Raw genomic sequence first — 23,696 nt, forward strand, 5'->3', positions numbered from 1 at the left:
TTAGGATAACCTATGTCAAAAAGATCAGGATGAAATGTTATACTTTGAGGATGGCTCTATTTTATTACAAGTTTTTCATATAAGAAACTCTTTCTGTTCCATTAAAGGTGAAAATAAATACAAATTTTATTCATTCAGATAATCAAATTACAATTTACTAATTACACGGAGGATATAATCAACTCTTGATGCAACCTTATGTCCATCTGCATCTTCAACTTTGCTTACATGTAAAGACTTATTTTCTCCCGTACCACATATGGAGAGGGGGGATGTAGACACCAAAACCTTCCTGCACATGATCTCGACTGTAAATTCCTCACAGGTAACCTCCACCATAGAATCTAGTCTACTGTAGATTCCACTAGTCTTCACCATAGAAAGCCACAGGGAGAGTCTCAACTGTAGAACCTAATCTCATGTCTTGACTTACAAGCAGAAACTTCCTGCAGGATAACTTATCAATACCAATCATATCTGCCATGACAACAGATTAATTTCATACTCAATCTGACAAAATAAAAAAGAAATTCAAGCTGGCGAATTCAAGGAAAGAGTTGGCAGAGAGGTTAACTCTTGTAACAGCAAATATTTTGAAAAAGGTTTGCACATATAATAACATAGGTAACAAATGCAGGAAAAAAAATTCTTCAACTTGCAGATATCAACTAGCAAGATGCTTCTATATTGGTAGGTTGGTTTTGCCTAATTAAATGCTTTGTTTATGAAGGCAATTAATATAACAAAGTGCCAAAGGGAATCAATATAGCAAGACTATAGTTCCTTCAGAAAAGTGAAAAGTCTCCTGCCTTATCCAACAGTCTGAAAAGCACGTACTCATTTTGTTTCCTTTTAGCTTCTTATATTGTTGATTTACATTTGTTTTAAATGCAATATATTCATTCAAGTTGTCACTTTCTAGGCTTCCGTTTATTTTTTCAAGACATCTAACACCTGCATTCTTTCTTCAGTATTATATCTGCAGCATTCAAATGCTGGAATTTCACTCTATGGTTTTGTGCTGGATCGAGGCTTTATCTACACAATATTTGGCCTACAACTGTCTGTGATCCTGTTCATTCTAAGCCTAACGATAGGTGTAAAGTAATGCCATGTTGGCTGTGAGAAAATGTACTTTAGTGTGGGCATTTCATGTTCTTTAAGATGGGCAGAGCCTGTATGTGGTTCGATGAGAGGTTTGTATACCGAGGTCTTTTTTGGCTCCACAGAAAGATTATCATTATGGGTGACACTTATAATGTTGGTTGTTATCACATGCTTATATTTAGGATGATGGAATCAACGGCACCCAACATTCTTAGTGGTTGAAAATGGTTCATTGTAATTCAATGAATATATATTCTTTATTGATCATTGTCCCTGCCTACATGGGCAGCAACTCTGTATTCTATTCACCTTTTTCTCATCTATTTTTTAGGCACAATACTTGTCATTATCTGAATTTTTCTTTCTCTACATCTATTCCCTTCCAATTTTGGGGTTTGGATGCCTTAGCAGTTTGCTTGCATTGCCTCTATTTCCAGCGATTCCAGGATATGAAGCATAGAAGACTGTTATGATCTCCATCAAGCATATATTTAATTTCTTTGATTTTCCATGCTAACATTTTAGCCTGCAAAGCTGGTTTAAATTTGTGTGTTCAATAGACTTTCCTCAAACACAGAGCTATGCCAACATTGCCAAGTATGCAAGTAAAAAATAACTCATTAAATTAATGAAGTTGAAGATAACATATACCAAACTGTAACACGTAGAAACCAAGGGCATGGACATTTATAAAGCTCAAGCAGGCTTTAATTGGTGTTTTTGAGCTATGCTTGTTTAATCCACATTTTGAATTTCCTAAAAAGATCCATTATTAGGATGAGAACAACTGGAAGAGCATAAATCTAGCATGAAGGTGGGAAATGCCTCTTCTCTTCAATGATATATTGTCGCCTTTGCATGATGTGTGATTTTTATTTTCCATGTACACTTTAGGTTTATTAGTTCCAACAAATTATTTAAGATGAATAAGAATATTTGTCACTTTGATGAATTGGTGATGCAATGACAATGCTCTGCACTATATGTTAGTTTACCACAAGCTTCAGGATCATTCTAAGAGCATGTGGTTGCACTACATCTCGAACCTATTCTACACAACTTTGATAGTGTCAAATCTTGTTTTGCAAAGTTTCCATCAAATGGCAAAAAGAAGGATACGAATTGAAAGAAGGTGAACGGTTGTGTTTCCTAGAATTGTAATCATTCGCCTTTCTCTTCCACACTTTGGCCTTGGGTCAATGGTGTAAACATTGAATCACATTGTTGTAATAATAAAGCTTATACTTGGTATCAGGTGCCTGTAATGTTTAAGTTTGACTATAGGAATCTTGGTCCTAAAATGAGCAGCCCTTCCCTTGACAATCGGAATAGATGGTAGAAAAGTTCACATTTTGTATCCAACTTCAAAAATGATCCTAAAGATGATAGAGAATGTTTTACAATTACAAAGATGAATTGCAGAAACACTAGACATAGGTAAAGTTGAGTTCATAGTCACTTCATACAACTTTTAGCTGTTTAATTCCTTTTAGACTTGTTACCGTTAACATTAGGTTATTTAAATCCCAAGAATCTTAAATGGTACAACTATATATGGATATTCTTATTCTAGAAGGAAAAATAGATGTTATCTAGATAAGTAGCTTAACCTCATTTGTTCAAATTACATGTTAATCAATTTTATAATCAAGAAAAAGACCACATTTTCCCTCTTGAGAGTTTCCTAGTCTTTAAAGTAAGCATGGTACAACTACTATACTACTTCATGAGGGTGATCCCACATCTATAGATACTTGAAATGTTTTGTCAAAGGCTTGAAAGAAAACTATTTGCCTTGTTGGAAACAATGGAAATTTAGAATTAAGTATTCACAACTTTGTAAAGTTGGAGACCATCTTGTTCAAGAATGTATTGATTATGTCATACTTTCACTTCCAAGTTGACTATTGAATAATTGTTTTGAAATATAGGTTAGGCTTGAGACCATATATCAAGACTGATATGGACTAACTTATATCTCTTCTTAAGGAGAAGCCCACATGTAGGGTTACAAATTTGAAGTAAAAGCCAAGGCCAAGTATAACAATGAATACTTAACGTCTCAAGATAAGTTGCTGAATAACATCTCCATATTTGGAGCCAAGTTTCATGTAGACCGAGAAGGAGAAGGACACTTATGGTATTTCTAGAAGAAAACGTTGCTTGAGGATCAAAGAAACAATTGAAGATAGGCGCATGGTGCATTATACTAGATAGAAGCACCAAGTTTTTCCATAATACCTACGTAACCAGGGGACACGTCCCAGGGCTAAAATCCCCCGCCCCCGTACTGGAGACATTTCGGGGACTTGGGGACGGCTAGGGGACGTCCCCCTGCCTGGCCGTCCCCCCGCCATCCCCAAAATTGCAAAATTTTTGGGAAATGTCCTGGAAACTTGGGGACGGCAGTGATTCTTAAAGGGGACGTCCACCCGTCCCCAATATGGTTTGGGGACGTCCCCCGTCCCCTAACCGTCCCAGGGACGGCCAGCCATCCCCCCTTTCCCAACACATTTAAAAAAAAAAAAGACTCAAATGCACAAAAAAAACATTTTTTAATTTTGTTATAGGTCTGTAAAATTGGATTTTCACTAATATGACAGGTAAACATGTCTGAACCACATCCAAAAACACTTAGAAATAATGAGCAGCAGCCTGGTAATAAATTTCACAAACACTTAGAACTCGGTAGTGCATTTGCAGGACTACAATATTGGACTTTTCACAATTATGAAAGGTAAACAGGTCTGAATCATAGCCAAAAGCACTCAAAATTATGAATAACAACTTGGTATAGAATTTCACAAACACCCAAAACTTTGTAGTGCATAAAGAAGCGGCTGTAGGTCATAATAGAAATGGAAGACTATCAAAAATCCTCCAACCAAAAAGAAACAACGAACTACATGCAAACAAGTGTTGGCATATGGACAATATATTTTCAACTTCGAATGCATATTGAGTATTGGCAATGAATTTTGAATTATTAATGCATATTGAGTATTGACAATGAATTTTAAACACAAATGTGGTATGTTAAGCTTCTATAATGTACATAATTATCCATGTTTTCATATGAATATAATTTATATATACATACTTTATCTATTTTTCACATTAACATTTAAAATTTACCTATATTTTATATAGCCATCCCCAACCCCTGCCATCCCCAAAATTGACAAAAAAATTTGCCCTCTGGAAACTCGTCCGGCCGTCCCCGTCCCGAAAACTCCGGCTAACATAGCATAATACACATGATAAGGGGAAAAAAATCATGGACAATGAGCTGAAACCTGTGATAGCAATTGTCAATGTCACCATATTTTTTAATTTACATCTAGAAGAAACAAAGGAATGGCGCTCCAGACCACCACTTTTCATTTGCACGCCCAAGCGGATGATGAATTTCTATTGCTGGGGATTTGAAATGGCTCACCGGCTGTGTTGCTCTTTATAGTCGTGGGCTATGTCCCTGTTGCCACAATTTGTGCAATGGGTGTGATGCCTTCTGTGGTCGCAAGTTTTTTGTTGTTGCGATCCTTGACTTTGCTCTTGTCGATTGTGTAGCTGCGCGACCTACTCTTCCTCGTGCCTCCTCTCCTGTACATGTGGAATCCTATGCGAATTTTGCTAGTGTAGGGTTGCTTGCTGGTGCTCCGAGTTCATGCCATTCAACGGGATCTGCTCGTCTATCTGTATAGGGTAAAGCTCAACCCATCTCCAGTTCTCCTCCGACCTCTGTCGTCATATGTGGTCAGAAGGTGATGGATAATGAAGGATATTTTAAATGTCGAGTCTTCATCTGTCGATTCAATTGTTTCTGCCCCTCCCAAAATTGATAAATGGGTTTCGGATTTCTGGACGCCTCTCACTGAGGACAAAATTGATATTTTTCATTGCGTCTTGATCATTGGAAGATAATAGGAAGTGACTGGTGAAGGGTAATGTCTATGCAGCAAATTAAATAGCATTCATAACATATTTTTTATTTTATTTTTAATTTATTTAATAAATGTCAAAAAATGTTTTATTCATTTTATTTAGTTTGCTGGATAGATATTGTCCTGGTGAAGGGTGGGGTTTAGATGTGAAAACAACACTTGCTCTCATTCAGATCATGGTTTCTCTCTTTCAATCTTTTAAAAAATCTTTTTAAGTATCATGTATATTAATTAGGATGAGGCTACCTAATCTCCCTTTTCAATTGTGGAAAGATTCTTGTTTGGAATCTATTGACAATGCTTTTGATCACTTTTTATAGGTGTGGTCAAATTTCAGCCATATTACTTATGCTTGTATGCTCAAGGACATTGAAACCTCTAAGAATCTATATCATAATATTCTTGTGCTTGTTAGGGGCAAACTGTGGATTTAGACACTCAACTATGAGGGTCTTCCCTTTTATAATAGGAGATGCTTTGCTATAGGACACCTTGGTTCGAAATGCCCTTGTTCTTGTTGCAATTGTCAATGATTTTGATAATGACAATATTGAGTGTTTGGTGGCCCCCTCTCGTAGGCTTGTTGAGACTTCAAAGATTTCTCTTGTTAAATCATTTTCTCAAGGCCTAATAATAACCACTCCATCTTTGGACCTCTTGTGAGTCTTTTGTTCTTGCTCTTTTGGAGGTTTTAGTGCAACATTTAGCTTCTCTTTCTATGCCTCTAAGGGCTTCATTTGGGTCTTCAATTGTGGCTAGCTCACTCATCTCTCCACATTCCAAGTCTTTGGAGAATCATGTCTTGTCGAAGATTGTTCAAAGAAGGAAAAGAGGTCTTCCTAAACATGCTTGTGTTTCCCATACCTAGGTCAAGGGTGCTTGGAATGCTAAGATGAGGCTTGGGGGCATAGGTGGCCTTCCATGTTTGTTTTGTTTGCCAACCTCATTGTATAGGGCTTATGGCCCCTTTCAAACCCAACTTTGTGTTGGTAGCTTGGCTACATTGGTGTATTGGTTTCAAGGCCTAAAATCTGCTCGTCTATGGGTTTGCTACAGATTGGTTGTGCATTAACTGATGTTTTGCCTATTGTTTTGGGTTTCCAGGCCTCCATCAAACCTTATTGTTTTACCCCTTTCATAAAAACAAAGACCGTTCCATTCTAAAATGTGGGTTAATAGACAACATATTCAATTCAATGTTGACAATGGTAGATAGAAGCGCCTAAATTTTCTTGAAGCATTCAAATATTAAACTTGACAATGATGCCTCTCTCACAACCATGCACCATTTTATGGTTTAGCTTGTGTTCCAAGTATGTCACTCACAATTATCACTTGATATGAAAAATTGTCTTAAAGAAGCAACGCTTTCTAATATAGCATCATTAGAGGCATGTGAGGTTTTACTTGGGCAATCATATTCTTTTTAAAGTCTTGCAATCTAATAAGCAAATCCTATGTGACATTTTCATAAATATTGGTTAGAATAGATACTAGATATTTGAACTAGTCCAAAATATCATTTTTTAGTGTTAAGTAATGCAATAAACTAATTATGGCTAGTAAGAAATTTATGCTTTCAACAATAAGACTTGAACACAATATTTAGACATCCTTGTGCCACAAGCTAATGTGAGATCATCTTCAACAAAAAAGTAACAATAGAAAAAGGCGTTGGAGGAACATAATATTGTTTTTCACCGCATAATTAGAAAGCTAAGTGGTACTTGATCAAGCGTAATGTTAATATGATTCTAGGTCTCTTTCTAGCTAATCCCTTTCTCTATAGTAATTCATTTCTAGAAAATTAAGGTGCTAAACATTAGATAAGTTAACTTATGTAGAAATGACACATCAAGATCAATTGTTGGCTTTGTGACATCCCCATCATGCTCACACCAAAGAAGGGTGGTACAACAATGTTGTGCATTGATGATAATGTTCTCAACAATATCATTTTGAAGAATCGTTATCCTTTTCTATGGTTGAATTCCCATTGGACCACTTATATGGTGTCAAGTCTTGACCAAGACAGATCTAAATTTAGGATACCATCAAAATTCTTATCAAATCCACAAGAGATAGAAGACAAGGTTCAAAGCTAAGGGATCTTTGTTTTGAATGCCCAGTTATACTCTTTGTCTTGATTGTTGCACTCAAACATTCATGTAGATAATTCATGAGATTCTCATATTGTTAACAAATTCATTTGTTGTTGTCTTAATGTTGATGCCATTTTTAGTAAAACATTTGAAGAACATTTGAAACATATTCAACATGTGCCCAACACTTTGCAGTATCATACATTGTACACAAACATGGAGAATGTTCTTCTATTGTAAAGGACATATAATATCTTGGGTATGTTGTGGATATAAATGGAATATATGAGAATTTGACAAGGATTTGTGTAATTCGTAAATGAATAAAGTAAAGACACTAAAAAATAGCTACTTGGGATTTTTAGGGTTTGCACTTGACTTTGTTGACATCATTTTGTCATTGAATTAAGTGGTTGAAGCTTTTGCCAAATCAACATTCATCTAATCAATCACATAACAAATCATTTGCAAAATTCAAATGTAGGTTTCGGTTCATGATGGTGCTAACTTTCCTTGACTTTCAACAACCTTTTGAGACAATAAGTTTGAAGTAGTTCTCATATAGACATTTAGTGTGAGAAATACCCACATATGACTAAAAGGTTTGTGTCATCATCTAGACGTTAAAGCATTTGAAGGACCACCTATTGGGAAAGTAGGTCATTATCTATGTAAAAATTGACTTCATATCTCTAGCAATTCTTCTTGAACATTATATCTAAGAAGGGAAGTGTTAATATGTTTTTTAATGTTTTGGCATAAACATCATTAGGGTTTCAAAACTTCCTACTATAGATCTTAACATCTAATTTAATGCTTGGTATGAGTTACCTACACTTTTAAGTTCCAAAACTATTTACAAATAGAGATGGAGTAAAAGAACTTGAAAAGTAAGGAAAGTAGGTTTTAACATTTAAATCCCTATAGGAGATTTTGATTATAAAAGTAGGTTTGTTTACCTTTCGAAGGACGATCTTTTAGAGAAATTGCATAATTATCAAAGCAAAAATGATAAAGGCTCAAATTTAAAGTCTATGGAATAAAAAATTGTATTGAGTAACGGATTATTCAATTTCATATTTTTTAATGGAAAGAGTTCAAACAAAAATTAGAAGTAAAGAAACACAATTAAATTCTAAAATCATCTACACAAATAAACAAAAGTTTACTGCATAGACAATTTACAAGAATTCAAGAAGTGATTAAATTGAAAATAATTACCACAAAACTAAAATAGTAAAGTTTTATTTTTTAAGCTATATTGTTACTTTTATAAAAATTAAAATATATCTTATTTAAAAAGATTAAAATTATACGTGGTTGTTATAAAAGTGCATCTTTATGTATCTCCTAATTATTTGTGTATGCTTTGAATCTCTTAATTCAAAGAACTCAAGAATATGACCATCATAACATTCTCTTTTACCAATGGTGCTTACAACCCCTTTTGAAACCTAATACATGCTTCAAAATATTATTTCCTATTACTCCTACCACATTTGAATGCCCTTGGTTTGTTTAATGGCATTTGTGTAGGTTTGGGATCTATGTCTCTCTTTCTCTTGGATGTTAATGAAGTTCCCATATTGTCTACTCTTGCAATCATTTTTTGCTACTCCTTGATTGTGATGTTGTTGGTTTGTTTGTACTTGTGCTCCTAATGATGGTGGATTGGTTTATAGGGACAATTATGGAAAAAAATGTAGAATTCAATGACTAGGGTCTCTCCTATTCACTAAATTGATGGTGGTGTGAAGAGAAATGTTTTGAGCTTAGGTACCTAATTGTCATATATTACCATAACTAGTTTAGGAATCCTTACTTGTCATTCATATCATGGGAAAATATAGCCCCTTCCCTATTTGCAAACCCCCTATGTTGTGTTTTGGATAATACATGATTGATTGATGATGCTTGGTTTGTAGATTCAACAATTTGTTGTCCTCTCTTCTTGATTTACACAACTAGGTTTTAGAATCCTAAAAGCCTCTATTTGATGGCATGATCAAATTTTTTCCTTGTGCTATGGTTTTCGTAATGAGTTTTACCTTTCTAAGGAAAGGGATTTGGTGCTTTACAAGAGGTTGTGGATGTGAGTAGATCACTCTCTCTCTGATTAAGCCTCGATCTGCCTCCTTTAAACCTCTCACTATTAGACCAACATGGGTTTGCTTCTAAATCTTCTATTATGATTTAGGGATACTCCTATTGTGAGGCCATTGGCAAAGCAATTGGTCACTTGTTGAAGGTTGACTCTACTATTGTCTACATGGCCACTCTATAATTTTTTGTATTCTACTGGACATTAATATCTCCAAAGTTCTTCATAGAGATGTTATCTTAATAATAGGGGACAATCCTTGGATTCAACTGCTTGACTATAAGGGTCTACCCTTCAAATGTAGATAATGTTTTGTCATTTGTCGCTTGGATTTTGATTATCCTCTCTCTTAGCATAAGGACACAACTACATGGTGGAATAATTCCCACAAAGAGCATTTGAATATTCATGTTACTGATTCTCTAATTGTTGGTCCCGCTCAAGTTGTTGGGTGTCTTCTCACTCCCCCTAAGTCTTTTTCTTGAGGGGGTTTTTCATGTGGTTGGTGTGACTTTGGAGAGTCATTGCTTTGGCTCCTATTGGTTAATCTCACAAAGCTTCTAATCCAATTGTGTAGCTACCCATTTCCTTGAATCTTGTTATACCCTCAACTTTGATACAATATTCACATGCTCTTGTGGTGGTTGATTGATGATTGACATCTTTGCCTAGATGGTCCTTTGTTTGTGTAGCTTCCATGAATTTAATAGGTATTTCCCTATCTATAGCATATGTTTTCCCTAGCTTAGATATTTTTACTATTGAAAATACACTTCATTTACCATGATGACTACTTTGGTTTAGTCTCAATTGCCCTCATTTGATTGGGTCAATATTATTTTTAGGTCGAATCATTTGGCATGTGATTTTTTAATTTAAATTTATATTTTCCTCCCTTATGACAAGAATGTTTATCACTTTTGTTGTGATTACTCACCATATAATTTTTTCCATAATTTGATGTAATCATCTCTAGTAGTATATTTAATTTTTTTTTAAATGGGGTGCATTTTCCCTCACAATTATAAGTAATTTGAGAAAAACATGGTGTAATGACCCCATTTTAAAGATATGAGTATAACGTTTAGACGAAATCACCCTATGATTGTACTTATGGATTAAGTTAAATAGATTCTCCCTATTTTATCACATATTCATTACTATACAAAATTTATCAAAGTCATCTCTTATAGTTGGAGTTTACATGGGAAAAACATAGTTCCCAAGATTGATGGGACAACATTTTCATTCTAATTTTATATATCATTCATTTTATTTATTTCTCACATATGAATTTGCACTCAGTATCCATATTTGGTAGTAGGTATATTGTCTACGAGATAATGCAATGATATAATTTAGATTTAAGAGATTCGTATGAGTGGGTACTTTGCTTAATATAATTTTAAAATTTTGTGAAGTCTTGGGACACAATGTAAGCCTAAAAGTTAATTTAAATATTGAATTTTTAGTCTATTTAATAGTCTAATTGTACAAGTTAATTGCTAATATATATGTCATTTTATATTATCCATTATCTGATTAATCTCCACAATTCTATTAAAATTGTTCACCACTGACCAATTCTTTTCCTCTAATTATCTCTATTTGTCTCAAAAAATTAGGTGAAAATCTAGTAATTCCATCACCACATAAGGCAACATGGTGTTTCTTAATATTGTGTAGCACAAATTTGTAGTTTTTGTAAGCATGTGATGTTATGAGATATTGCATAACATTTCTTTATAGTTTGTAACATTGTATATCAATAATTTAACACTATCATAAGCTACAATGTCTTATGTAACATTACATTTTCTATAATGTCACAAGAGAATGCATAATTTAACTACTTTATATTTTGTGATTTTCCACATTGTCATGTGTCATGACACAAGGTCACCACACGTTGGATAATGTCATAAAACATTGTGTAATACTAATCTACAATTTTTCACATTGCATATCATTACATATAACAATTTGTAATGTTTTTGTGTTGTGTGACATTGTCATGTAGTTTGTAACATTGGACATTATTGCATAATTCTATGAAAGGATGATGCATTAACCACCACTATATAATATTGCATAATGCAACAAAGCATTTCATCGCAATTCTTTATAGTTTGTAGCATTTCATATCATTATGTAACACTTCACAAGACCATGAGGTGTTACATATCATTGTCTAACATCATGTAATGTTATAAGGCATTGGGTAACACTATTTTATAATATGTAACATTATATATCATTTCATGATGTTATTCAAGGCCATAAGACATTGCATAATACTATGTAACAACACATTCTATGTAATGTTGTGAGGAATTACATAACAATAATTTATAGTTTGTACCATTGCATGTTAGTGTAGAGCATTATGCATTCCCTTGAGGTGTTACATAACATTCTCTAACTTTGTGTAACACTACTTTATAGTTTGTAGCATTGTAGATTCTTGTGTAACACTACATATTGATGATTTTAATTATGATTATACATTTAAATGTCTTATAGTGACAAAGATATGAGATCACAAATGAGAAAAAAAATCCCTTTAAAGAAAATAAAGTGCATTATGTGATATTTTAATAATTAATGAGAAAGATACAAAGGGGAAGGCCATCAAGAATAAATATTCAAGATGATGCATTAGATGGCCTTGAGTTAAATGTATTTCACCACAAGTATGAGTCCAATGAAATTCAAGGAGGAGATACTATATAAATTACCTTAAAGTTGTGCAAATTGGCCATGAAAGTATAAAAAACACATGCATAATGTAAAAATGGTTGTGACATTGATAACAATAATGGAAGCTTGTTGAAAAAAAAAGTTGCATCAATGAGCCATATTTTTAGTATTTAAACTTGAATAGGTTTCAATATCTATCTGTAAAATCTATTGAGAATGATGATGAAATGAAAAATTTAAACTACGTTGATAAAAGATTTGCAGAGGGAAAAATAAGAAAGAAATCGTGATTGAAATTGTCTATACAATTGAGAAGAATATGGATAAAGTATCTTAAAAAGTAAAGCTAATGTAGATTTGAAACTAGTAAAACCAAAGATGAACACAATTTTTTTTTAGACCGCAGGAATCGGGTATAGCACCCCCTATAAACTGCAGTGCATCAAGTAAACTTTTTAACGTGACCGATGACACTGGCACAACACGTCCTTCAGTACCACATGGGCTGGGGGGAGACTAGACCTCGTGACCTCGTGCTTCACCACTGGAAGCTCTCTCCAATCGAGCTAGGCCCCCAACCCAAAGATGAACACAATTAAGCTTGGAATGTAACTAAATTTGAACAATACATGCAATTAAGATTGGAACATAAGTGAGTTTGAACAATAAATGTAGTCACAAGAAATGTTTTACACTAATGGATGTTTTGTATTCTATTTGGAAAGGTAATGTAAGCAATTAAATTACTCAAAACATGTAGTTTCTCAATAATATTTTTATTGGAGTATAAAGGTAATCACCTAATAATTAACTAAATATTAGGTCCCTTTTACTTTATTCACTTAAGCTAAACTTAGGAAATGATTTTTAATTATTAGATTCAGCTAATTATAGGTCATGTTGTCTCATTGCATAGGAAGAGGACACTTGTGATAGTCTAATTTAATCGTCACCTAAGGTTTTGGATCTAGGGTTCCTCTCTCCTTTTCATAAGGATTGATTTCATTGTATTCGTTCATTCAAGTTTACACATCAATACAATTCTCAAGTTGTTGAACATTTCTAACTTGCTTGATCTCCATTTTTGATAGGTATTTTTCTTGTGGGTGATTTTTGGAAGCAATACGGTTCAATCATTAACTCCATTTTTTTTCTTCTATTTTTTCATTTTTACAATGAACATGCAAGCAATTTTAACACCTTTTGATCACCAAGATTCTGATGTAGGCAAGATAAGAACATATGGTGAACAAGGTTAGTTTTTTTTAGAGTCCAATTGATAGCACAGACACGAGAGAATAAATGTGACAAGAATAAACTATATTCCTATCAAAATGCAAAAATACCCAACTAAATGAGTTGATTGAATTGGCTTCAATTACATACAATGAAGATGAGCCTACTTATATAGGCAAGGTTATGAGAGCACACAATCATGACATGTGGCTCAATGAGAAACAAGGGTAGGTGAGGGTAGGTAGGAGAAATAATAAAATATTCCACAAGAAGTGGATCACCCACTGAAGGTGGAATGTAACAACAAGATAAGACCACAAAAAATAGAATCTCTCCTACAAGCAACTTCTCTATGTGCACACTTCCCCTAAGTCTCTCATATGTAAACTATGATGAGATGTATTATCCTGTCAACTTAAGTAAAGTGTAATTATGAGACATAATTTACACCAACGCCCCCCCTTAAGTGCAACTTAGGGGAATGTAGACTCAAGATAACAATGCAAGATGGGTCCCAACTACTAGGACATGTTAGGTACCCATGTACAAATGCAATGCAATCTCTCATAAATGGAGAAAGAGAGAAAAACCCAATGGGAAAAATCTCCCCCCCCCCCCCCCCCCAAAAAAAAAAAGAGAGATGAAAGCACACAATGGTCTCAATGATGTATGAGAAGAACAAAACCTCATGTGAGGAAAAAGTCCCCCCCATAAGAGAGAAGAAGAGAGACCATGAAGCCCCCCTCAATGTAGAATCTCTTGCAAAGATGGTCCAGTGATGTTGACCAAAATTCCTCCCCATTAGGAAGAAATAGAGCTAATGTTGCACCAAGAATGTCAAAGTGACAAAACCAAGTACTAATGTCGATGAAGAATGATCAATGAATCATTCACTGCAACAAAATGAAGATCAAGCATGGAGACACTTGCTTTGAGCATCAAGTGGATACTCATTAATGGCAGATTGGTACAATCAAAGTCTCATTGGAGCTATGCACAAATGTGTACAATCCAAGTCTCAACTAGAGCCATGCACCAAGTCTCACAAGATATTAACTAATCTACAATGTACAAGAGGATTACATAAAATATGTCATCAATGACAAAGTACAAAGAGGTGTGACACTTTGTTTTAGTGCGTTACAACATAGCTCATGCAAGATAATACAACATGATAATGCAAATTTAGAAACATGAAGATGATGCCACCAAAGAAGCCTTGTAGAAAATTGTAGATGAAGATGCCTTCGATTGGTATGATGTCGAGATATGAAGGAGCAAACTGACCCCAATGTTGCAAAAAGGTATGGTAGACCAAAAAAAATTGTTTCCAATTTTGCTTATTTATGAAAATTTTGCTTTTAAAAAACTTAGAAAGTTTAATAAAAATATTTATTAAAAAAACACGTGAAAAACTTTATTAAAAACAATAAAGAAAAATACAATTTTTTGATTTTTTAATTTGAAAAAAATCCTTTATTAAAAATGTAAAAAAATTACATCAATTTTTAAAAAATTATTTAAAAATACTTTATCAATAAATAATAAAGAAAAATATTTTGTTAATTTTTTTAAAACATTTTAAGTTTTTATTATAAGAAAATACGATTAAAAAACTTTTATTAAAAAAAGCATTTAAAAAATAAAACATAATTTAAAAACTTTAAAAAAAATGAAAACAAAAAAAAAATTATAGACTTTGCATGGCAGGCTACGATCCCTACCATGGACTATTCGTGATAGGAAAATACCTACCACAGTAGGGGCAGACCCTGCGGCTCGTAGGGTGCTGTGCAAGCAGCCTTGCCGGGTACCCTACGATACTTGTAGGGTACTGCAAAAAAAATTTTAATTTCAATTTCGGTTTTTTATAAAAACAAACCAAAAAAATAAAATGCAACTCCCTTAAATTTTTATTTTTATTTCTAAAAAACAATTAAAAAACAAAAAATATTTAAAAAAAATAAATATCAAACCTATACTACGTTCGTACAACAGCCAGAGGAGGATTTTTTTCAACTCAAAGTGATGGAGACCAATTGGGATGAATGAACATGTGATCTTGGGGTTTTTGCGCGTTCTAAACACGATGGTGATGTCGGATTTGACCCAAAGTGCTCCAAAATTGTAGATCACTCCTGAGACAAGTCACCACCCTCCACCTTCAAATGGCTCTAGATTTGGCCTCGAGTGTCGGATTTGGACAAAACAAAAGGCGATTCTAACTTTCTCAAACCTCCTCAATCCAATGGTGACCTTATATTTGACTCAACAATCTCCAATAATGACTTTAAATAGAAAACTTCAAAATACAAAACCCCAAATTGCATCAAATTGATCTCAATTGACTATCCATGACACCCTATAGGTTTTGATACCATGTGATAATTTGCCAAGATCTAGATTCCAATTGATACCACAAACAAGAGGGAATAAATGTGACAAGAACAAATTGTATTCCTATCAAGATGCAAAAATACCCAACTAACTGAGTTGATTGAATTGGATTCAATTACATATAATGAAGATGAGCCTGCTTATAAAGGCAAGGCTATGAGAGCACACAATCATGACATGTGGCTCAATGTTAAATAAGGGTAGGTAGGAGAAATAATAAAATATTCCACAATAGGTGGATCACCACCGAAGGTGGAATGTAACAACAAGATAAGACCACAAAAGGTGGAATTTCTCCTACAAGCAACTTCCCTATGTGCACACTTCCTTAAGTGTCTCATATGCAAACTACAATGAGATGCATTATCCCAAGTCAACTTAAGTAAATATAATTATGAGACATAATTTAGACCAACAATTTTAAATTTAAATATACTTTTTTTTCTTTTTTAATTTTTTGATAGGCAAGTGCTACCAATATGGGGACATCTCCCTTTCATTATAGTAAAAAGTAGAGTACATTATTTGTAATTGTGTAGGAAATAACATCTCCTTGCACCATATTCAAACATTCTCATTTTATCATCCTCAAAAAAGAAGTCTGGATTTGCAACAAAGAATGAATTCATGGGAGAAAAATCATCCTATTTGACATGTGCTTTGAAGGTATTCCACACTGTCCTCATCTTTAATTTTTTTCCCTTTCTCCTCCGTGTCAAATATTGTGGCCAAAAGACCAAAAATAGTGCTAATTTCAACCTCATATAGTGCTCTAGAAACTATTGTCCAATTATAGTCAACCACCAATCTTTTGCTAATATCATGTGCCTTAACTTTAGAACCAACAATTTGTTTGAATGGTTGAAATAAGTTGTTGGAGACCATACTCTCATGGACATGTCCTCCACTAAAACATTTTCTCAACACCAACATAAGAAATTTCCTTGCCTCCTCATTATCGCATTGGAAGAGCCTTCTGCATTGAACCTCATAAGACTCTTCCTCAAAGTTAAAGTTTGCACCAAACATGAAGACCATCTCTACACTTTCTCATATTCCAAATACAGGCTGATTACATAATATTGAGGCTTGTTGAGACCTATTCATCTTCAATCCTTGTCCTCTTTTATTCCCTCGATAGACTCTATTTTTAGTAAACTCGACTAATTCCAATCAAATAGGTTAGATTCACCTATGATTGCAATCCTATTTAAATTTTGGAGGTGGCAGTTCTTGTCCTATCCATCACATGTTTCTCTACAGAGTTGCATCTCTTCCTATCTTTATTCTACTTTTTCCATCTTATTTATTCTAATTTCCTCTCTTACTTGATACTTTTTGTCTCGTACCTTTAATTGTTACCTTGTCATTATCGATCGATCACTGCAAATCTCTTGATTTCCTCTATTATCCAGCACCTTTTTATTTTTATCCATTGTGTCAATCCAAGTAAATCTATTCTTGTACCTTACTACTATCTTGAAATTTCCTCTTTCCATTTGATCTTTTAGTTTTCTCTTTCCTTATCTATTTTCTGAGTAAATATATATCCTCCTATGCCCTCAAAGATTCTAGCTTATCTCAATTAGCACCCCCTATCCTAATGAGATCCTATCACTGAGTTTTCTTGTTAGATGAAGTTGTTTCTCATCATATTTCATTCCTCTTTTTCTACTTTTGATAGAGCTAAATTGACTTCTCAAGATTTTCAATTCTAGCCCTTGCATCCTTGTTAAGATCTCTTTCTGATAGGAAATAATCTAACATCTTGTCGAACTGTGCTCTCCTTTCTTTATTCTCTACAACTAAGGCTTTTCTGATTTTAATATTAGACGCTTCACTATTGAGGATATTCCACTCCTCCCATTTATTTCTTGCCATTTAAAATTACTTTATCTGGACCTGTCCATATTATTATATTTGCCCCCATAATTTTGTAATCATCTTGATTAATGCCATAGTTAGCTATTATGTTTGCTACCCTATTGGCTTCACAATACACATGTTGAGATGAGAAGTCATTTGACTCATTTATGAGATTCCATTCTTCTATTACTAAGTTTTTTAGCTTCTAATTCGGTGTTTCTTTCTTGATTAGTGCATTTATACAAAGTTGAGAGTCTCATTCAATCTCAACGTGTTTTAAGTTTTCATATTGCATAGCTTCGAACCCATCACCACCACCTCCATTTTTGCTTCATTGTTTGTTGTGACTCCCAAACGCTTCGTTGCAACCTATAGACACCTAAAAATGTCTCATCGATCGCACACTAATTATTCGTCTAGTTAATTAAGTAATTCTTTGATTATTTAATTAAGCTAATTAATCATATTCTTCTAAATTAATTCAATCATTATTTATTTATCTTACTAATTATCCAATTTCCATTTCTTAATTAATTCATCATTTAATCCTTTCTCGAATATTAATTAAATATTAATTATTTAATTAATTATGATTTATTCCTTAATTAAATAATCTTTATTATTTAATTATTCACATTTTCAATGATTAAATAATTTCATTTAAATTATTTAATTAATTAACTTAACTCTTCCAATTCCCCAAATTCGAATTTCATCTAATTTCATTTTCTCAAATTCACATTTCACCAAATCTGAATTTCAATAAATTTCAATTAATCTCGTGAGCATTTCATCATTTGAAAATCAAAATCCAAATTCAAATCAAAATGAAATTGAACTTCAAATCAATCTCCTACAACACATGTTGAAAATCATAACTAATTGATCAAATCAGTTAACTCTCCAATCCCCCCTTTTCACTCCAAATCACCTTTTCTGACTAATCAATCAATTCAGTCTTCTCCTCAATCAATCTAGTCAACTGGCTAATCAATTCAATCATCTAGTCAATCAATTGAGTCAACTATCCAATCAATCTTGTTAACAAATCAATCAAATGAGTTTACAAATCAATATATCCTATTAGTAGATCAATCAACTCACTTAACTGATCAATCAAAATCGGTTGAACTATCAATCAAGACTTTAGTTCAATTTCTCCCCCCATCTCATCTGAAAATCTATAAATGCAAGATCAATTTCTCGATATCAGAGAATCACTATCTTCAAAATAATTGTCTATCTTATGCAGGAAATCCAAGTGCAACACCTGAGAGCCACCTACATACACAATTCAGAGAAGAGCAATGGAAGCCTTGTTATATCAATTGAGGGATTTTAATTAGATTTCATTTTTATATTTAATTGATTTAGCATTATTTTATTGTCATTTAGGAGTATTTATAGTTAGATCAAACTTGTGATTCGCTCTTATAATCTGATTATTGATGACTGGATTTACCCCTAAGAAACAAATGGTGAACGTGACGTAAAACTAACATTTTTCTAACCTTATGGAATGTTTTTCATGATTTGCAGGCTCTGTATGGACCCTAATAAAAGTGACGTGCATTCGTCTACACAAAAATTTGCAATTGTGTAGATAGTACTTCACATTTGTGCAGACAATAATTTGCATTTGTCTACACAGTAGTTCACATTTGTGCACACAGTAGTTCGCATTTGTGCACACAGTAGTTCGCATTTGTGCACACAATAATTCACATTTGTCAGGGTTATTCGAATTTACAATTTTAATTGCTATTTTTGTTTCTAATCTATTTGTGGTGTTAACCCATAAATTTTTTTCAATTCTAGAAAATTCCTTTTCTATGCATAAAATGTGTCTAACCATATGGCAGGAAGAAAAACCTTAAAAAATTTAGGTGCCAGGAGGAGAAAAGAACACAGAAGACAGAAGAGAGACTACTAGAGAATCCTAAAGGAAAAAAAGAGACTCTAAGACCTAGAGGAAGAACAAGCTATAACTCCATACCAGTGCATTGTAGGTGAGTTCTTGTGTCTTATGTGATATTTTCAACTATCAAACACCCAAAGCATAGCAAAAACAAAGTAAAAAATAGTCAAGTCTTGTAAAAAACATTTCAACCACAAACACAGTTTGAGACCTCAAAGAAAACATTACAACATCAAGTGTCAACAACAACCAACAAATCAAATAATATTGCCACTTTAAGAGAAATGGAGAAAATATCTTATCTGTTGCGATCTTAGTCCAAACCAATCAAGCAAACATCATGGAATGGTGTTATGCATTTCGTAGGGAAGGTGAAGAATCCATCTCTTCCATTCCAATTCCGTCACCATCCATAGAAATTCTAGCTCAACAAATTAAGACTTTGGCAACAAAAAATGAGAGACATGACTAATCCTAACAACCATATGTATTGGTTAGAAAAAATGATGAAAGCAATGATAACCATGAGGGAATCATTATCATGCCAATATTCCTTCTCTTGTGAGACCCTTCAAATATGCCAACCTTCATTGTCCAACAAAATCATTCCTACTTCACTTCAACCAACATTAGAGTCGGGTCAACCTTCTTCTTTCAACCCAACATATCAATCATATCAATCATATTAGCCCAACATTTAGAACCCTTTCAACCAAAATCAAACCCCTCTCAACCAAAGTCCAAATCAACCATATTTATCCACCATTTCACCATCCCCTGAAGCCACACAAGAGAATTCTACACCATCTCTATCCAATAACACAATCTCCCAAGGGCTATCCATAGTACAAATCTAATCTAATCCAAGTCACGATGCTAGTCCTTTCCATGCTTCAGAAATTCAAGCTCCAATGCCACCATATATTCCATTTCCAAGAAAACCCACTTTAGAGAGTCTCATTCAAAATCTTTTCTCATCAGGCCAAAGTGTTGAAACCTTCCAAAAATCTCCCATGCATATCCAAACTCCTTGCCCATGTTAAGAGGATAATCCAAAATTAGAAGAAATTAGTCATGAAACAAATTAAGATCAAGAACAAACCCTTCCATCCTACCCAATTTTTTATCAAGATCCCACCAACCAAGAATCTTATGATGGTCCCCTCATTCTTTTATCTCAAGAGCAAGATGTTATTTCAAGTCTCATCCCACATGCACTTCCTAAACAAGATCAGGACATCCCTTCCATCCTTCCTAATAATCCCTTCCCAAGTCAAGATCAAGGTATTCCTTCACCTTCATGTCCTAAGAAAGATCCCATTATTCCTCTAGATCCTGATCAAGATCCCTCCATCCCTTCATCTCCATATCATAATCCTCCATATCCTTCACAAGAATTCCACTCACCAAATGAAGTTACCATTTCCCCTAGTCCCCCTCATGATCCCAATCCCTCTACACAAGTTTTTCATGAACCCCTTATCAATGAAATCACCAATCCAGATCATATTGTAGAGAACAATTTATCAATGTTTGTATGTGTGCCATTTTCACAAGCCAATGTGGTGATAGAAACAAGCATGGCCCCAGCTAATGAAATCAACACCCAAATTGTTCCATCATCTTCTTCAAGCACAAGCATAACACCAGCTAATGAGATCAACACCTTGTTGGCTTCATCATCCTCTTCAAGTGCATCAATAGAAACATGCATAGCATTCACTCATGTCACAACTTCGGAAGCATAATCTATTTGCCTCATACACCCACACTTCATAGACTGGGGGAAAGAAGATCTACCACAACTGGATTGGTTTGGAAGTAAGGAGGCTATAGCATAAACTGTACATGAAATACACCCAACTGAATATCCTACTGAAAAAGAAAGGTTTATCTAACTCTTCAAACATAGACCAATGAACTACCTACAAAAAAATCCCCAACCCTATGAACAACATGCACCTAAAAAGATATTACATCTAAGGGATGGGTTCATTTAAATTTTCAGTACAATATTTTCATATTTCTTTACTGCATTGCATCACATATCTCCATTTCAAAGTGAATCATAGTTTCTTGCATATCACCATTGCATAACATATAGCTGCATATTATTGTTTTCTCATATAGTTGCATCAATAAAACAAGGCAATTGTCTAAGTCGTTTACCTATTTCATAGATACTTGTTCATGAAGTTTATAGGAGGTCTTGGTTCATTCATCTTCAATGTCACCTTGTGATTAAGCTTTATCCATGGTTGTGTAGAGATTTCACTATTGAGCCTTGTTACCCAAAATTTGTCAATTGCTATATCTCACACATTAATCATAAGCTCTAAGCCATTGCAGATACCTAGTTGGTCATGTGGCTAGTGAAAAATCTAAAGTTCTACTTCAATGCCACTGTAATCATCATACCCAAGTAGGTTTCATTACTTACAAGTCAAGGCAAGAAAATAAAATAAAAAGTGCTATGCCAAAATCCATATCAAAATATCAAGGCAAAAGAGAAAAGCTATATAACTAAAATATCATAAAATCTTGACTAAGTGAACATGCGAGTAACTCCATCAAAGCTATGGACACCTGCTGACAATGGAGCAATATTCAAAAGATTACAGTGTATACCTCATCGGGGATATAGACGTCTGACTAGCAGTGAGACTCTATCCAGGATTCTTTTGAAGTCAAAATAACTCACGTAACTAGCCACATAAGATTCCAAGGGTCTTTGATGGTTATAAGAGTCAGAATGAATTCAATTGCACACACATGGGCAAAAGAATATCAAAGTTTCAAGAATTGATGGAGAAATTTTCCGTACCTCCAATCATAAATATTGGTTACATAGTGTGTTAGGTTGGATGGTCTACAATCTTATGAGACAGATTGAACTCCTATCTCTAAAATATTTCATACCTTTAATTCAAGTTGAGCATGTCATAGTGAAGGACACATACAATAAACCTTGTTCAAATAGGGACTGCATCCTCATCATACATCTTGTCTTAGCATAACTCATATCGAAAATTCATTGTCTCCATGTGGATCACCTAGATCATCATGTCATAATAGGTCTGTATACTGGGGGCATAACTGAAAAAATCCTAAAATATAAAAAACAAAAAAAAAATCCTAAAGCTAAAAAACGCAAAAATCCTAAAAAAAAAAAAAGAAAAAATCTTAAAAATCAAATATGATCCTGAAAAAAATAACACAAAATCAAAAAATGTCATAAAAATAAAAATAAAAAAAATTGAAAAATCAAAGCAAGAAAGCATAGACCATCCATTAAATCAAATCAACAATAGACAAACTCTCAAAGTCTGCAATCAAACTGATCACATGTCTTGTTAATCAATCTATCGATCAAACTCTATCAAACATCAACATGCCTTATACAGGGAAAGGTACCATCGAAACCAGATAGATCGGTCTGACATGGGGTATTCACTCTCTCAAACCAGACATTCCTATTAATTATCAAATGATCAAAACAATGACACATATTAGTATGGCTGGTGGATTTAGTCCAAGTTAGTCTTATCTTTATCAATTGATGGCAAGTCATTTTTCATCAACTCCAAAACATAAAATCAACCAAAAACACTGAAAAATAGAAAATACCTCAAAAACATAAAAAAATCCAACAAAATCCTAAAAAAATCAGATAAAGACCTGAAAAAAGCATAAAAATCATAAAAAATATCCTGAACAAATACCAAAAACATCGAAAAATCGAACAAAATTAAACAAAAACATTAAAAAACGATCTTGAAAAAACCTTGAACATTGAAAAGTTCTTCAAAAAGAACTGTACGCGGGAACATGCGTTGATCAAAATGAATAAATCAAGATCAAAAGACCCACATACCAATGAGACTCTTGGTGCAAGTCTATAAACTAATTGAGCCAGTTTAACTTCCCAAGGAGTGTCCCATTGTTCTCTATCTCACAGGATCCCTAAAGCCAACGTTTTGCTCTCAGATCATTGAGCAAATGACTTAGGAATGACAACTCCAAGAACGAGTGATATTGTGATCTACATGCACGAATGCATTCTAAGATCTATATGATGTGTTAAAACTATGATGATTAAGTTAAGATGAAGATAATGATATGATAAAAGATTAACAAATTATCCTAACATGATATACTATCCTAGCATGGATATACTTATGATATGAAAAATGATTCTAAATGCTATGATGATGTTTTAACAAAGAGAGGCTAAAATGCTTAGTAAATTAGGCTATAATGTAGATGCATAAAAACTTGGATCCTGGATAATGAAGAATGAGAGCTCTATTTATAGAGAAAATAGG

General features: G+C 33.7%; 1 protein-coding gene and 1 long non-coding RNA gene across 3 annotated transcripts in view; one reads left to right on the forward strand and one right to left on the reverse strand.

Annotated features, from left to right (window-relative positions):
- The window catches only part of LOC131070454 (uncharacterized), a 27,032-nt gene extending 25,570 nt beyond the window's left edge, over positions 1–1,462 (forward strand). The window contains exon 4 of the mRNA XM_058006011.2: positions 972–1,462. Coding sequence (XP_057861994.1) covers positions 972–1,108 — 137 coding nt within the window. The 3' untranslated portion in view covers positions 1,109–1,462. The remainder of the gene's footprint in view (positions 1–971) is intronic.
- On the reverse strand, positions 102–5,032 carry LOC131070455 (uncharacterized). Of its 2 annotated transcripts, none has more exons than XR_009372034.1 (2): positions 4,243–5,032; positions 102–446 (listed from the first exon to the last, which is right to left on the reverse strand). It is a non-coding gene; the product is annotated as an uncharacterized LOC131070455 (long non-coding RNA). The 2 variants fall into 2 exon arrangements; XR_009372035.1 differs by having other exon boundaries at positions 102–477.
- Positions 5,033–23,696: the final 18,664 nt, after the last annotated feature.

This window comes from Cryptomeria japonica, chromosome 3, assembly GCF_030272615.1.
Source record: "Cryptomeria japonica chromosome 3, Sugi_1.0, whole genome shotgun sequence".
Classification (NCBI taxonomy): Eukaryota; Viridiplantae; Streptophyta; class Pinopsida; order Cupressales; family Cupressaceae; genus Cryptomeria; species Cryptomeria japonica.